Source organism: Panthera uncia, assembly GCF_023721935.1.
Source record: "Panthera uncia isolate 11264 chromosome B3 unlocalized genomic scaffold, Puncia_PCG_1.0 HiC_scaffold_1, whole genome shotgun sequence".
NCBI lineage: Eukaryota > Metazoa > Chordata > Mammalia > Carnivora > Felidae > Panthera > Panthera uncia.
This window is the reverse complement of record NW_026057582.1, coordinates 62,749,223-62,766,607: the sequence shown is the minus strand read 5'-3', so window position 1 is coordinate 62,766,607 and position 17,385 is coordinate 62,749,223. Positions and strand designations below refer to the sequence as shown.

At 40.0% G+C, this 17,385-nt stretch overlaps 1 protein-coding gene across 1 annotated transcript in view; it reads left to right on the top strand.

Moving 5' to 3' along the window:
- The window catches only part of NPAS3 (neuronal PAS domain protein 3), an 857,895-nt gene that overhangs the window by 603,728 nt on the left and 236,782 nt on the right, over positions 1 to 17,385 (top strand). Inside the window, exon 5 of the mRNA XM_049612915.1 lies at positions 11,130 to 11,219. Within this exon, the coding sequence (XP_049468872.1) occupies positions 11,130 to 11,219 (90 nt within the window). The remainder of the gene's footprint in view (positions 1 to 11,129; positions 11,220 to 17,385) is intronic.

Here is a 17,385-nt window from a genome sequence, read left to right as displayed (position 1 = left end):
GCACATTAGAATTAGGCTGAGACTATTGATTCGAGGCTTCTAGTGAATGAATTATCAATACAGCCAACTGCAAATTTCATTTGGAATTACCGTGAATTGGCACATCAGTGCATTTGAATAGATCATGCATAACCTAGATTATTGTTAGAGCGAATCCCTTGTAGGCTGTTATATAACTTCAGTAAACTACATGGCCCTGAGTCACTGAAAACACTTGATATAGTGATTCCTCAGGTGTGTCAGGTAATAGAGTCTCTATGGCTAAAGTAGATTTTGGTGTTCTGTGGCACCTTGTGCCAAATAGGTCAAGACAACGTGCTCAGGAAGTAAGTTAGACCTGCCTAGCAGGCTAACAACTATGTGCTGCCTAGCGGAAAAAAAAAAAAAAATCTGCCGTTCTTTGGCAAATGTCTGGGATGTCACTTACTGGTCTCTGACTTCACTAAGGAGTCCAGGAAAGGGAAAGATCCTGTGTGAGGACAGCACTTGAGGACAGAAGGGAAAGGAAAGATTGCCCAGGCAAAAACTTTTGACACTTCCTTCTGCCCTGGGAAATGCATATGGTGGCATTGTTAGCTCCATGAAATGGTCCATCCTATTTGCTGATTATAAGGGTGTGTGTTAGCACCTTTAAAATATATTTATCTCTCAGAATGCAGGAATCTCAAAGTTTATAGAACAGGTCTGTTCCTGAAAAATGGACCATTTAGTGACAGTTCATGTACTGAATCTAATTTGCCCTTTGTCGCCTGCAGTGCATTTCTCTAGTAAAAACTTTAAGACAAAACGGAACTATACCTTTTGAATGTTTTGTTAAACAAATTTGAGCACCTATTGTAAAAGAAAACAAAAATAATCTTGGTGATTATTTGACCTTTCAGTCAAATCACTTAAACAGGAAATAGCTGAGCCTGTCACGTTTGCTGCCTCGTATGCATATGGCCCATATGGTGGGTCAGAAAGACATGGAGACAGAGAGCCCAGTAGTTTCCACTGGTTAGATACATTCTTTGTCTTCTTCAAATTACCGTAACATAGCTGATTTTATATTCAAGGTAGTTGCTTTAGACTTTATCTTTGTGTTTCCGTTACTTACACTTCTCTATAGACAACTTCAGTCCCATGATTCCTATTAAATCTCAGAGATTTCGGTTAAAGCATCATATGATCCTGGAAATTCAAATGTAAAAGAGCCGGTTACTCCTCAGTGATGGCTATGAATTCTTTAGCAGTCAGGATAGTCGCTGAAATAGATCAGAAAGAGGAAGGATACTCCAATCTCATTTAATTTCCTTCTTTGCTAATGTTGTTATCCCCCAAAGTTGCCAATACCAAAAACCTCATAGGCTGGTCTGGTTCTTTCATTCTGTTCCTGAATTGGACACGTCAGAAGCCAGGATCCACAGCCAAGCACTGCTACACTTAATTGCATACATTTAGACTGTCATTTTATGTACACCTAGCACATTTGGTCCTACCACATTCCACATGCTGAATTGCTCTCCTTTGAAGGATGTCATCTAGAGATTGTCTGAAGATTTCTTACGACATTAGTCGTTACACTTTGTGTATCTGCAAGTATGTCAGCAAACAATAAACAACAATCTCCTTTGCTTCAAGTGTGTTAAATTGGCATGTGGGCTTCCTTGAAGCCCTGAATTAGGATGAGAGCTCTGTGGACAAGCAGTATATGCCGGTCCTTCTCGCTAAGACTCAGCGGCCAACTGTGCAATGAAACTAAGTCAGAAAAGCAGCCAAGAGCCATAGCAAGTGGTAAACCCAGTTGTTTATCCCAAGATCATTCAGCAGCAGGTTCCCAGTTCCATCAGAATAATTGATTTTCCCATAAATGTGTATCTCTGCTTTGTATGGAGCTAAGGCATTGAAGCAGTGTAGCCTCTAAGCATTTGAAATGCACGGGAAACCAATATAAAGATTTCAATATTGTAAATGTAGGACCCAGAAGAGGTGCAATTGCTTGAAAAAGATTTCAAAGACAATCTTAAGCATTATCGAATTTCTGGAACTAAACACTACTCTCTATTATCAGTCCATCATATTTATAGCTTTATGTGCACCTAGGAAAAATTAATTATTAATTATATGAATAGTATATAGAATAAAGAGGAGAAGATCTAGTTACACTGATTTCCTGAAATTAACATTGAAGATTTTCATGGCCCACGCATTTTCCCCAATCAGAATTCCTAACTTAGGAATCTTAAGATACCTTAAGTATCTTAACTTACTTAACTCAGACTACCATAACAGAATACCACAGACTGGGTGGCTTAAGCAACAGGCGTTTGTTTTCTCACAGTTCTGGAGGCTAGAAGTCCAAGATCAAGGGGCCAGTATGGTCAGATTCTGGTGAGGCCTTTTTTGTAGCTTGCAGATGGCCACCTTCTTGCTGTGTGCTCTCATGACCTTTCCTGGGTACATGCCTATAGAGAAAGAGATAGCTCTCTCTTCCTCTTCTTATAAAGATATCAGTCCTGTTGAATTAGGACTCCACCCCTATGCCCTCATTTAACCTTAATTATCTCCAAGAAGCCCAGTCCCCAGATACGGTCACCTTGGGAGTTAGGGCTTCAGTGTACAAATTTTGGGGGGATATAATTCAGTCCATGGCCACTACATTTGCAACAATCAAGTTTCTTCCAGTACGGATGTTTTTAATACCATTTCCCTAGAGATACCAATAAATGTTTCCTAAATGAAACTCATATGAATGCATCAGATTAATATCTAAGGTCTCTAAATGGTCTTTTAATATGCTAAAATCAGTACAGGGTTCTTTAATCACTGTTACTACCCCTGACACAAACTCCTTACCTAAAGGAATATATGTACAAAGCTTTTATTATTTTCTCTTAAGGAACCTATTTTTTAAAGTTACCCACTGCCCAGTTGAACAGTCAAGGTTCAGTCATAATCAGATGTAACAGAAGTAGCAATATGAGTCTGCCTTATTATTATGGAGGATGTACTTCTAAGCAAACATGACTGCAAAACAAATTTCTGTAAAGTCATCTTACATAAAATAGTATACTTCTATATAAAATAGTATGTAATATACCAGAAGGGGAAGGAAAAAGCCCTAAATCTCAGTGAAGCACTTGGGGACAGGAAATGGGGTTATGGTCCTGGCCAGCCCCGTGGCCTACTGGGGTAGGTGCTCAAGGCTTGTTCTGGCACTTGCTGTTGGGAGGTGTTCTCCTAGCAGTTTTCTAGGCTAGTTCTTCTTCCTCCAACGCATGAGAATTTCCTTGAGGTCTAGCAGTCTCTTGGCTGTACATTCACAAATCCAAAAAGAGACACATGCAAGGTGATGGATATGTTAGGTAACTAGGTGGGAGGAATCCCATGTGTATGTGTAGCGAATCATCATCATGTATACTTGAAATATCTCACAATTTGGTTTGTCAATTATACCTCAGTAAAGCTAAAAAATACAAATTCCATCAACCCATGCCTTTTCTAAATCAAAGACAGCATATTACAGGTGTGGGGCTTAGTGATATCAGACAGGAGTCCCCACCTATTACAGAGGGTATCCTAAGCAGGAAACTGCCTTTGCCCTGTAACTTTTTGTTTTATAAAGTTAATTTCCAACTTGGCTCATTTCCTTTGTCTCCGATCCCAAGGATGATCTTTCTTTGAAAAACGAGCTTGTGAGTTGGGTCCTTGTTCAGCTTTGTGAAACCTCAGCTCGTACAGGCCCAGTGCGTAGTAAGCACTCAACGTTGTTTTCTCAATGTATCACCCTTAAACAATAGGAGCATGAGAGTCCCTTGTGTGGAAAGAAGTGCTGGAGGAAGCACAGAATTTGAGCAGCTCCGATGGGGTGTGAAACAACTAAAAGACCCAGCAGGTGGTCCCAGCATCAGGAGGAAAAAGAGGATCCTTCTTTCTTAGATCTACCACGTATTGATGCGTGACATTGAGCGGTGTCCTTAATTTCTCTGGGCTTCAGTTTCCGTACCTGTAAAGTAAGATTAAATAATACCTCCCTCACATTTAGTCTATGCAATTTGCCTAACATATATTATTTTTCTTCATTTCCCCCTCCTCTCTGGTGAATATTTGAGTGAATTGGGCATCGTTTAAGACATTCTATAATACAGTATGATGGTATATATTGGTTATATAATATATGTAATATATAATAGTATGTTCAATACATATTATAGAATCCATTCTCTATTTTCCAGTAATCTGTGATCTATGGAATGTCCAATAAACAATTAGTATCTATTCTTTTCATTGCCTTGTATAATGCAGACAAGTTGAAAAACACCTAGAGCCCTCCCTGTATGTGACCAAGCTCCACGAGTGCCCAAAGCAAAGCAGTGACATTTTTTGGCCTTTCAGAACCAGCACAATGTAATGTTTATATTACTCCGGCTGGCATGGGAATTTTTTCTTTAACTTGAAAGAGAACTCTGAATTAAACGGGAAAGATGCACAGTAAGAAATTCGCTCCTGGATTCTGAAGAGCCTCTGTTTCAGTAAATTAATACACCATGTACACAAAAAGAAGGCATTTTAATGTTCCAGTGAGTATCTGTGCCTTAGAATAACTAGTGGGAATCCTCTCCCTCAGGCGTCAGAGCTTGTAAGCACCACACGGTCACTTATGCTTCCTGGAGTCCCAGTCTCCCTGGACAAGGCACAGAGGATGTGGGATCCACGTGCTGCCCCTGGTGGCTCAGAGACACAGACACGTGTGATTCCACCAAATGCTACACCCTGTCTTTATACCAGAGCCTGTTGTCCGTTTGGCTGGATATTTAAATCAAGAAATCTACATCCCTCAAGGCTGGATGTAAGGCTTGAACTAGCATCCCGGAGAAAAAAGGTCAGCACTTTGATACACAGCTCCCACAAAATGGAATTTTAATGAGCAGAAGCAAAACCTGATCTCCTTGCTCAGAAAGCAGATGTCTTTGTTCTTTTCATGTTTTAACATTTCACCAGCTCAACATCTCTCCTTTTATTCTGGTAACTCTCCTCTAAGAACTGAAGAGAGGCCGTCTGTGCCTCTGCACTGTTTTCTCACCTAAGATGTTCAGATTTATGTCTTTTAGGAAACTCTTAGGAGAGGTGTTTCGAGGCGCCAAGGTTTATTGTTAAGGAATTCCTCTTTAGTGGGAAAACAATCAGATGTGGCCAAATTAATCTAGCTTGGTATTGTGATTGGGGGAACATGTGGCTTTTGATACATGATAATGATATGAACCCATGGTACCCCTCATGTTATTGACTCACGGTGGTGGGGAAGGGGCAAAGGAAGAGACACAGGAGCCAGAAGGCTCGAGAAGATTCCTGAGAGCTAAATCAAATCCCAGACCGTTGATACATGCTTTTATCCACTTTGAGAAAATATACTTGACTTAGATTCCTACTTCTAAAAATAAAGCTTTTGTTTCTGCACAGTGCTTGATTGTTAAAACGCAGATTGCAAAGACAAAATTTGGGAAACGTTTTCTTCCCCATAAACAGATACATGTGGGCACTTCTGGACATCGTCCCAGGTTCCTTGAGGTTGCTGGGAGTCCACATGTGTGTGTGTGAGCAGTATAGCCTCAGCTCCTGAGTGCAATCAGAGGGCAATATGGCATTTTAATGAGCTCTATCAAAGTGTTATTGTATCCAAAGGCCAAAAAATTTAAGAAACATTTTTGTCTTTCTAACTCTCTTATCTGCTGCCAAAACAGAGTGGTAAGATAGGTATTGAAGCCCTGTCCTCACTCTTCAGGCCAGGCTGCTTTTTTGTGCTTGGCTTATTCACTCAGTTTCTTTCATGATGATGGAGGCTTGGTTCCAGACCAGACTCCCCTGTTTCCAGTGCTAACCCACTGCTCAGACAGCTGAAGGAGTTATTTCATGCCGCCTCCCCTTATTAACTGCAGAGATGTTTTCATAGTTATAAAATACTCTTACCTACTGGCTTGCAAGCATGGTGCTGAAATACACGTTCTGTTCTCGCGCTAACAGAATTATGCCATAACAGTGAAAAACCCTGGGTTCGGAGAGAAAGTTGAGTGTGTCAGAGACTGTACTCTATCATGGATGGGTATTTTCTAACTAGTCTAAGCCCGAATTAGAAGAACATCACAGACGCACGGTGCTTTGGATGTGGAGCACATGCATGCATTTAAATCACGTGTATCTTACTTTTTTACTGATGTAATTGTGAAATATGTTCCTTTTGCATTCATAATTAGGGGGTGGAACAGATGGTGAAGGCTTAGTTTAAAATAATCTGTCATTAAAATAACCTAGCCTACTGGTAATTCTTCACTCTAACTGGAGTGAGGTCATAGGAAAAGAGTTTGGAGTGATTTTTTTTTTTCTCTTCTGCGTTGGAATGTAGAAGAAAGAACCACTGATCTCAGAGTAGTTATACACATGAGAATTACCCCTATAAGGGCAAGGTGGTAAGATTTCACTCTGCGGGATTTGGCTGTTGTGGAATATGCACAAAAAGAGAGAGAGAGAAAACTACTTTGACAAATATAAATCCATTTAGCACAAGGCATTAAACATTAGTATACCTTCAATCATGAAGCTGTGGTTAGTTTCATACCCTGTAAGGAAATAACCTCATCATTTGACAAATACTGTTAGAGGCCGTCAGCTTTTGGGGTTAAAAAACCTTGCCTTTTACTTTATATGTTACACTGATGTCAGGGGATATAAATTATAATTACAGGCATTATTATTCAGAGATGCTGTAGCTCCTGACTTCTGTATCCAAGCTTCCCTCCTGCATGTGTACCTCATAGACTTACCAGGATGTGACAAAGGAAATCTCCTATCAGCCCTGTCAGGATGGCTAAGAACTGGTTTTAGTAATAAGAAAACTGTCTTGATAAATCAGATACTAGCATGCCTTTAAAATGTCTGTTTTACTGTTTCTTCTAAGATTTTGTTCTCCATCTGCTTTGAGGGAAGCAGATAGATTTCAGCACGGCTTTATAATAAATCTTCTCAAGGAGGGACTAGCATTAACATTTGTGTAGGTTCTTTTTCATCTTAATCCAACCTTAGTTAATAATCAGAAAATTCTACATAGTGAGTAAGAAGATGTAATTAACCCTTTGACCTCGGAATCTTAATTGGCGCCTGTTGAAAACAGTGGGCAGTTTAAAAAAAAAAAATTAAAAAGTAGCCTGCAGTGATTGAAAAAGCTTGAAATGCAGTAGCTTTCTTGATTCAAAATTTTGACAAATTCCACAGAACTTTAAGATGAATCACATTTGGCTCCCAAGATGAACTGAATGTTTCCTTCTTCCTGTCACCTATTAAAACTGAGACAAACACATTTAGAACAGTATTGATGCTACTCTTAAAACTTTCCTAAGCAGCAGAGTACAGCTAACTGTGAACAGGGATGACCCTGAACCAGAAAGCAATGGCCGTGCGAAGAGCCACCTTGCCAATCTGCCACACACCTGGTTTCGTGTCCCATTTCCTTATTTGAAAGGTCATCAAACCTGAGTTTTGGACCTTCATCTCACACTATAGCTATAACTGACTGACATGATAAATACAAAGGTAAAAAAGATGGCTAACTACCCAATTTGTGTGTGTGTGTGTGTGTGTGTGTGTGTGTGTGTGTGTTTACCTCTCTGATGACAAACAGCTAATCTGACTAGTTGTGTTCTTCCCACACCAAATTGGCTGTTATTTTTAATTGAATTGACTGGATGCTTTGTTTCATGTAGACATAGACTCATTTTAATCTCACCAGGAAATTGGAACATGTGTCGGAGCCTCTGCCTTGCCAAACAAAACTGGCCAGTTCTTAGACCGCTGCTGCTTAATAGCATCAGATGTTCAGCCTCCAGAATTTTTGTTTCCTTGCTAGGGTGCCCAAAAACCCTCCAATATTTTAGTAAATGCATGAGATATGAACCCAATGTTACAAAATCACGATCCCTTTCAGTAATAAAGTAAAGGTTGTCTGTGGATGGCACATGACCTGCACTAGATGTTTTGGAGAACAGCAAAAGAATCTAGGCTAACTCTGATTTTCCAAATGTCAGGAGATATCGCAGACTATGTTAGACATCTGTGGCATCAGAATCTTCAAATACTCTAATAGCTTCATAAACAGGACTCTTGCAGAAAATAATTTCCGGGGTGCCTGGGTGGCTCAGTCGGTTGAGCGTCCAACTTCAGCTCAGGTCACGATCTCATGGTTCGTGAGTTCGAGCCCTGCGTCAGGCTCTGGGCTGATGGCTCAGAGCCTGGAGCCTGCTTCCGATTCTGTGTCTCCCTCTCTCTCTGCCCCTCCCCCATTCATGCTCTGTCTCTCTCTGTCTCAAAAATAAATAAACATTAAAAAATTTTAAAAAAAAAAGAAAATAATTTCCATCTTTCTTAGTCATTCTAGCATATGTGATCTAAGGGAAAGAGCACTGAGCATGGGGGTGAACTGGGTTTACTAAGTCTTGGCTGAGTAGTTGTTTGATGTTGGCCAGATAAAGATGAATAAGACATCACCCCACTGTTGAGAAACCCAGTCTCCTTGGGACTTGAATAAGCCAACCAGGACCATACAACATCATGAATACTTTAACCACACTATCGGCGTGCAGCAGATTTAATGCTAGGTTTGCCACTGGATGACTGTATGATCTTGTCCAGCCACTTAACCTTTTCTGTGCCTCAGCTTTCCAACCTGTACAATGAGGGTTTAGAGAACAGGAGGTTGTCTCTGTGCTAATTCCATCAGTCCTTTCTTCTCTCAGTCAGTCTTGGAACTGTCATGTGCGTGCATAAGAAGTTTTCCTGCGTCTCTCTCTCTCTCTCTCTCTCTCTCTCTCTCTCTCTGTCTTTCTATTCTGACAGCAGCACTTTAAGGTTTGAGAAGATGGGTTCACACAACTCTCTATAACTGTATGCCAGGGCATGGCCATTGGGTTGAGTGGAAAACCTGTCAAGGCCCTGTTCTCCCTGGGAGGCTTAAAGGGGGAGGATCCTAATCTTCATGAGTCATCCTCAGAAGACCTCTTGTGTGAGGTAAAGATATTTTGATGAGATCTTTCCCAAATTTCCACAAAGGAAACTTCTTTCCCTTTGCACTGGTTCAAAGCAAGATTACACAGTGCCACACTGCAAACTTGAAAGGTTGGATCTCACGAGGCTCTGGAGGGGGTGACAGTTTTGTCAAAGGGAAGGAGTCCACTAAGTATTTTGTTCCCTGTCCCTTAGCTGATTCCAGGAGAAATATTACAGAGCAAGGTGACAAGGTAACCTCTAGTGGAAGTGACTTGTAAACTCTCTTGTCATCCTACCTCCTACCTATCTTCTAACGGTGGGATTCTGTCATCTGAACAAATCTTTCAAAATGAAGTGACGATTTTTAAGTCATAAGCTGCATCTTAGTGTGGTTTGACTTCACAAACGCTGTGACCATTTCTTTCCATTGACTTACACGTATTAGTTACATAACCTTTGTTGTGAGTGGGGGCAGTATTGTTATTAAGTCCAACTGTCAAAGTTCAAATCCTAACTCCATCACTAACTAGGGCAGACATGTCACCTGCCTTCGCAAAGCCTCGATTTCCTTGTGTATAAAATGTAGATAATAATATAATTACCTCAGATGATACTTGTGAAAATTCAAAGAGATAATACATGCAAACTGCTTAGCACATGTTGCTTAATAAATGGACGGTATCCTGACCAAAAGCTTGCCTATCATGTAATTTGTAATGTAATCATATAATGTGACTTTTGAAATGTTTTCAGAACCCACCTAATCAGACGAGGAGGTTGGACACTACCCACGGTCTCTGACCATTGGGACTCTGAAAACGGATCAGGAAGCCTGGAGTCCAGATGTCACACACATACACACACACACGTGCGCACGCGCCCACACACACGTTCACATAGACATACACACATTTAATACATATATAAATATATATATATATTTCATATAGACATTTGGAGCTCAAAAAGGAGTTCAGTATTTTAGGAAACTGAATCTATTGCTGAGATATGAGATGATCCATTTCTCTACCAGAATTTTATATGCTTCTTCCACCTTTCCCTATTTCAAAATTATGCCATTAATTTAGTGTTGCCACATACCTTGATCTCAGAGTGGGTTTCCTGTCTTTCCCAATTCTCAGCCTTTGTAAAAAAACCACGAATCATGGAAACTTCTTTTTCTGTGCAAGCATCGCTTGCGCAGCCTACCTGGTTAGAGATAAATAAAGGGAAACAAAAGACCTAAGGGGGGGCGGAAGGTATACAATGCACTTTGATCGCAAGCATTTGAAACAAATGTGTTCGCTGTTTGAGTGCTGGACTGCAGTTGGAGTCCATGACGATTTACACCACTCGTCACACTGACAATGCAACCTCCCTTTGGAAAGTGGGCGAAGGTTCCAGAAGCTACAGATGATGTAGAGCATCCTTCTCTCCCCACTCCCCTCCTTTTGTTTCCATTTCAGGAGTTGTAATAGAAACCAGGTCTATCACAATAAAACTTGAATATAGAGTTTTGAAAAAAAAAAAAAAGGATTACAGTTTGTAAGGTTTCAGCCTATAATCATTCACCCATAATGTATTGACTTTTTCTATTTGTTCTACCACAATAGGCGCTGAGAGTGAGAAGGGCATAATCCTTTATTAATTAGCAAATTATTGATGTCCACAGTAGTTCCAGTGGTGATTTTACTTGCTCTTCATATGGGGACCCTTTCTTCTCATTTCATTACAATTTCCATTCCTGTTCAGCTATTTAATGGAGAATCAGGCTGATTTAATCTCTTAAACTACTGAATCCAAAAAATAAAAATAAAAATAAAGGCAACAGCTCATAAAATCAGCACGACCTGATTTTGTACACGAATATGATGTATCTTGGTCAAAATGACAGAGACATAAGGAAGTCCTTGAAATAAAGGAAAGCTTGTGGTCTTAATTTAGGCCTTTAGTTTGTTCACGTACAGGGCCCTAGTAGAAGATCTTAGGACTTCGGTTAAACAGGAAGAAAAACATGGTTTTAAATTCAGTGTATGTTGCTTTGTATCAGATGCCCTATTAATTAAACCTCCAGCATATGTTTATTAACTTAATTATATATTTATTTTTTCCTGCAGTCCCTGGATGGCTTTGTATTTGCACTAAATCAAGAAGGAAAATTTTTGTACATTTCTGAAACCGTCTCCATCTACCTAGGCCTCTCACAAGTAAGTAAAACAATTTAGATTCTTGACAGAGATTGTGAAGCCTCCTTCGGCCTTGTGCTTTTCCTTCTTCAAGGGGTATTCTGTTGGGCGTGAATTATCACATGTATTCTTTAATGGCTCTGCCTGACTCTTCTTGCAAAGTCGGTGAGAAAATTCTGTCAGTTCGAAACTTGTACTCAAAAACTTTAGTTCCCCCCCTCCCCGCCCCCCCAAGGATCATTATTAATTTATTGAGAACAAATGAAGTTTCTGCCCTCAGTTGTTTTGAACTTTGAAACCTCTGTGCCCGGTAGGAGAGGGACACACTAATAGTGCTTCCCTTGTGTCCTATTACTGGATGTTTATGGAGTACCCTGCATTATCCTGGGAGCTGACACAATGACAGGAGTCATTTGGAGTCAAGAAATGCTGAAAGAGACCATTAAAATGTGTTGCAGGGAGGGTCCCAGCAAGGATCTGTTTTGCTGCCTTTGCAAATGCTTCCTAACGCTGAAAGGCAATTTCATAAAATAAGATAGCCTTTCGTTATGTGCACTTTAATTACTCGTACGTGTCTGTCAGAGGTTGAAAACAAAGAAGATGGAGGCAGCTGAGGTAAGGGACAAAATCCTAGGTGTCCATTCTTGATATTCCCCTGGAACACAAAAATTTTACTTCTGTTGGATTCCAGGGCATAGGTTGCATCTACAGAATGCCAAAATCCCCTGAAGAAAAGTTGGCGATTCCACTAATTATCCAGATGTTTTTTTTTTTTCTCTCGTAAAAGTGCCGAACATCTGGATACTTGTGCCCATACAGGTGATTGGCTGAGTTTGACCCTTTTCATCTGGTGATTTGGCATGAGGAAAACACAGCCTCGGTGGGAGGGATTTTGTGTGTATGTGATGATCTGCCAAGCTGGATAATCTACTTCTCATTCAGTTGCCCCTTGGAGCTAAAGATGGAGATAAGATTTGTCTCTCTCCTCTTAAGCAAGACCCACCCCAGACTCATTGCTTCCGCAAGTTGGCACTGCTCTAAGGAGGCACCCAGCACGGCTGGAACAGTTTGGCTGTTAGTGAGTTTGCTGGGTAATAGCTAAATTGAGAAAGACACTGGGAAATAATAAAGAAAGATATTTGGCATTTGAGGAGGTTTGGAGGAGGGGGAGGGATGCTGCCAAATGTGATTATTTACTGTTGAGAATCCAAGCAAGGGTCCATTAACTCTTCCTTGAAGAACGCGCGAAGCTATTGGCTATAGTTTATAGAGTAATTCTATTTTATGTGGGTTTCAGCAAACCAAATGATAGAAACTGGGCTATTGTTAACTCACTGTTAGCATTCTTGCATCTTATTGAAATCTCTGGTTTTGTAATAGCCTTTAATAGACTCTAAGCCTCATCTTAATCTGTTTAGGACCTAGTTTTAAGAATCTTCAGTTTTGAAACGGGTGTGCCCACTATGTGAGTATCTTACAGGACTGGAAACATCACTGTTTGTTGTTCTGCGATGCCCATATTCATCTGTTTTATGCACAGTATCCAACAAAGTTTAATAAGCCAGTGAAGAAGAAGGATGAATAATTAGTTTAAGCAGGTAAATGCTAATTAGGGAACTCCTGAAAAGCATCCATTATATACTAGCTCAAAACACATTTTACAACCCTGGTTAGTGGTGTAATCCAAATTCTGTCAAGGCAACTGCATTTTCTGTAATTGAGATGTGTATGTTTGCTTTGCATAACAGATGGCTCTGTATGCTTAGACTGATAGCTAGGAAAATAATAATTGCATTATTCTGGCCAAAAGAATATTAGCTCTTGGGTTTTGGCCATTTCAGTCAGTCCTCCTGCCAGCACAGCATATGCACATATATGGATTGGATTTTCAAGGAAATTGATGCATCTGGAATAGTGTGGCCATCTGAAATATCATCTGTTCAAGAAAGATTTGGCTTTAACCCTGTGCTGGGTTCTCCTTAAAAGCAGTATATTTCACTGCTTTTCTACTGTAACATTAAGTCAATCTTTTCTTAAAATCTGGAACAAATAATTGAGGTTTCTGCAGAGTAAAGCAGCTGTGTAGACGTTTTGCAGCAGGTGGCACGTTCTGTCCGGTCATTCCCTGCTTCTTTTATGGGATGGGTTTTACAGTGTGGATCAGTAGTCAGCAAGGCAGCATCTTGACTTAACCAGGGGCAGACGCCAGCCCCAACGTGCTGTACCCTCAGTGGTAGATGGGTTCATTGTCGCCAGCAATGGTGGAGACTATGAGGTACAAGACAGAAGTCTTCAGTTGGAGGCACTGTGCAAGTGAAATGGTGAAGGGTCCATCACGAGAAGGTGACATTTGCAAATGCCGATGTAGGTGTTAACATTGAAAACTAAAGTTTAAAAACACTTCTGGATTAATGTGAAAATAATCTGCTAAGAACATGGCCTGTTTTTAAAAAATAATTCTCCAACTTTGGGAAGGAATTTCCAACCCAGTAAATGTTGTGTTCTCAGTCCCAATAGGGTACTTGAGACTTAACCCTTTCCAACTTTCTTCAGTGACTTCTTGAAGTTGCCAGGTCACGGGGTACTCATGGGGGACATACGATGCGCAATGTACTCACAGTTATTCGGTTAAGTAAATACTTAATTTTTTACACATGAGCGCACACACACGCAGACACACACAAACACGCCCATAATTGAATGCTAACCAAATGTGCTATTTGTAACCTACAACTTTGGCTCAGAAGTTATCCTGTGAAATTCTGGACAGAGATAAGGAGTCTGTGAAATTATGGCCCCTCCGTTTCTTTTTAAACAGTTTCATTAAATAAAGGCGATGTATGGCTGTATCACCAAAGATGTACCCAGTCAAACTGTTAAGGAATATTGTGAGCATGCCAGTTCGTTAGAGCATAGTTATGCCTACATTTGTAGCTCTCAAAATATCCCTTCCTCAGTTTTATATTCCTTCAACATGTAAATAAATATGGTGCCTTTAAAGTGGCTTATGTCCAGGAAAGAATTAAGATTTTATTTGGACTCATGAGAAAATTAAGTAGAGGGACTTGTCCTGAGCTCTGTTGTATAGCATGAATATAGAGACAATCAGAGTGGGTTTTTCCTCTACACTCTGTTGAGTGGAACAGCTCCTGGTTTCCAGCGTGTATGTGTGGCAGTTATTCTCTGTAAAGTCCTTTCATGTTATCATGATGGCAGGAATGAAGGGATCCGTGATGATGTTCAGACCAATTCAGCAGCCCTTTTGACTCTGCCAGAGATATATATTTAAAGCAACATTCAAGGTGTGCTTTCAGGTTGTAGAAATCTGCACTGTTGGAGTGCCAGGGTGGTTCACTGAGTTAAGCATCCAACTCTTTATTTTGGCTCAGGTCGTGGTCTCACCATTCGTGAGTTCAAGCCTGCTTGGGATTCTTTCTCTTCCTCTCTCTCTGCTCCCCTCCATGCTTGCTTTCTCTCTCTCTCAAAATAAGTAAATAAACATTAAAAAAAGAAATAGGGGTGCCTGGGTGGCTCGGTCAGTTAAGTGTCTGATTCTTGATCTAGGCTCAGGTCATGATCTCACAGTTCGTGAGTTTGAGCCCTGCATCGAGCTTTGCACTGTCATTGCAGAACCTGCTTGAGATTCTCTCTCTCCCTCTCTTTCTGTCCCTCTGCATCTCATGCTGTTTCTCCATCTCAGAATAAATAAACTTTAAAAAAAAACTAAATAAAATAAAAAGAAACATGCACTGTTGACTTACTTCCCTAGATAAAGATGATTCCTAGTTACTCACCACGAAGCCCTATCTTAAAAAAAAGAGCCCCAAATATCATTAATGAGTTTGGTTTGCATGGGATTTAAATGCCTTCTTATACCTGGCAGATAGCCTTCAGAGCTGCTAAAGACAGCTCTAATCCATAGGTATAATGGAATAGGCATAAGTGAAAATGAAGAAAGAAAACAGTGTATTCCCTAACACTGAAAATGTAATAATAATACATAGCCTGATTTTATGAAATCTCTTCCGGTATGTCTGGGGCTTAATTGTCAACGGATCCAAAAGAGACTTAATACGATAAATTTTAAAAAATGCTTGTTTGATAAAGGACCTAAAACTTGGAGAAATATTCATTTGTTGGCTTATATCCTCCTCTTTCCACAAATAAAATAGCTTATATAAATGTATATAATAAAAAAAAAGACAATGGCTAAATAGAGCTAAGGTATAAGGAAAAAGAAAAGACAAAAGTAAGTCATTTGTTACCACATAGTAGGAGCACATAATAGAGTCTCTAAGAGGGTTATAAGTGATCTGATAAAGCTTCAAATTTATCTGTGAGCTTCCTGGTAACCAAAGCAAAAAAAGGAAATACAGCCATTCATCAACAAATAAGGAAACATCACTTTTTATGGAAAGCAAAGTTTTTCTGGGACTGCAGCATAATAATAAATCTCAAATACGATCTCCATGGCGGCTAATATGTGGATTATGACATGTTGATTTGCTTCCATTGGAGTTCACATCCAGAGCAAGGCTGTGTGGATCACATAACAAACATGAACAAACATATTTCAAATTTCATGAGCAGACAGAGGACTCTTCCCACCCTCTCAGGTGGTGTGCCAGAGATCATTTTGAGAGTGATTTTCTGATATCCAGGTCTTATAATAGCATTGACTAATTTGATGTTTTATGTGCTTTTATAAATCAGCTTTCCCTCACCCAAACACAAATCCTGCATTTACTCTTAAATACTGATGAGAACTTTGACATTATAGTTGCCAGGGGCAGAGGACATGGGTCCCAGTTAACCAGAGGATAAAAATGGACTTACATTTTTTAAGAACATTTTTCTTTGAAAGTGGGGTGAGAGATGATGATTCTGATGCACACCCGTGCCAGCAAAATGTTTTCAATTTAGCATAGAGTCTTATTTAAAATAAAGTGGAATCTAGAACACACTGGGAGATGAACAGATTTTTTACCCCATGATATCATTAGAAAATACCCTACAACCAGCTAATCACTCTCTTGAGATGCCTCCTAATCCCACCCCCCAACCCCACCTGCCTCCAGTGCCCAGCTTGCCTGAGTCACTTCTCCTCATCACATCCCCATCCTGGTGGAAGATCCCTCCTTGCTGTCATAAGCCAGAGAGAAGAGAGCCACAGACAAGCTTACAAAACTGTCTTGCTCCAAGGCAGCTTGCAGGAAGGGGCAGGGTGGTCGCAGATAGAAGGGCTAATAGAGGTGAGGGTGAAAAGGGGGAAATGATTGTTTTACATTTAGTCTTTTTTTTTTTAAAGCCATGCGGATATATTTATCACAAACTCCTTTTCCCCATCCTGTTGTTCATCTCCATATTTTAGGTTTCTCTGCATTTGTTATATAGAATGGCAAATAAAATTACAGCGACAGCACACAAGTACAAGGTCAAATAAATGACAGAGCTCAGTCTATTTGTGAAGCTATTCTGAAAGGGAACCAGGGTGCCAAATGTGGTTTATTTGAATAATAAAGAAGAATTAGATTCCCCTGATAACTTGGCCGAGGGCCAATAAATCACTGGAGGTTAAAGACGCGTTGCAACTGCCATGTCTTTCTTTTCCTTTTGGAAAGTGCACCCTCAACTCTTCCGTTCTACATTTTTTCAATGCAAATCGAGTTGAGGTTAGTATGTGGTTAATATCCTCATTTCCATGCTTGTAAAAGATATATATATATATTGCTTTAGAGGGGGGGAATAAAGTAGACATTAGCTTTCCTTACAAGTTACTACTCTTGTTTGGCATCATCACATAGATATCTGGATCTAAAGACCAAAAAAACAGGTATTAGTTCAACACAGCACAGGGCTTTTAATAATGGGGCTATGTGGTAGCATTTTTTCGGTTGGCGTTCTAAATTTAGGCAACACTGAGATAACTCCTTGAATAAATGAGTATACGTAGCCCGCCAAATATCGCTTTGTGGCCCCTGTCTTAAAAATCTTGCTAGTAGACATACCTTAACTTGAAAAAAAAAAAAAGAAAGAAAAAGAAAAATGTGTAATTTTCCGCAGCTTGTATGTTTTTTTTTCCCCCCAGCAAGTCTGCATTTTTCTCCTGTACTAATCATAAAAAGTTCATCACTTCTTGGTGTAACAAAGAAAAATGCCCTTTTGAATGAGGAAGCTCTGAGGGTTT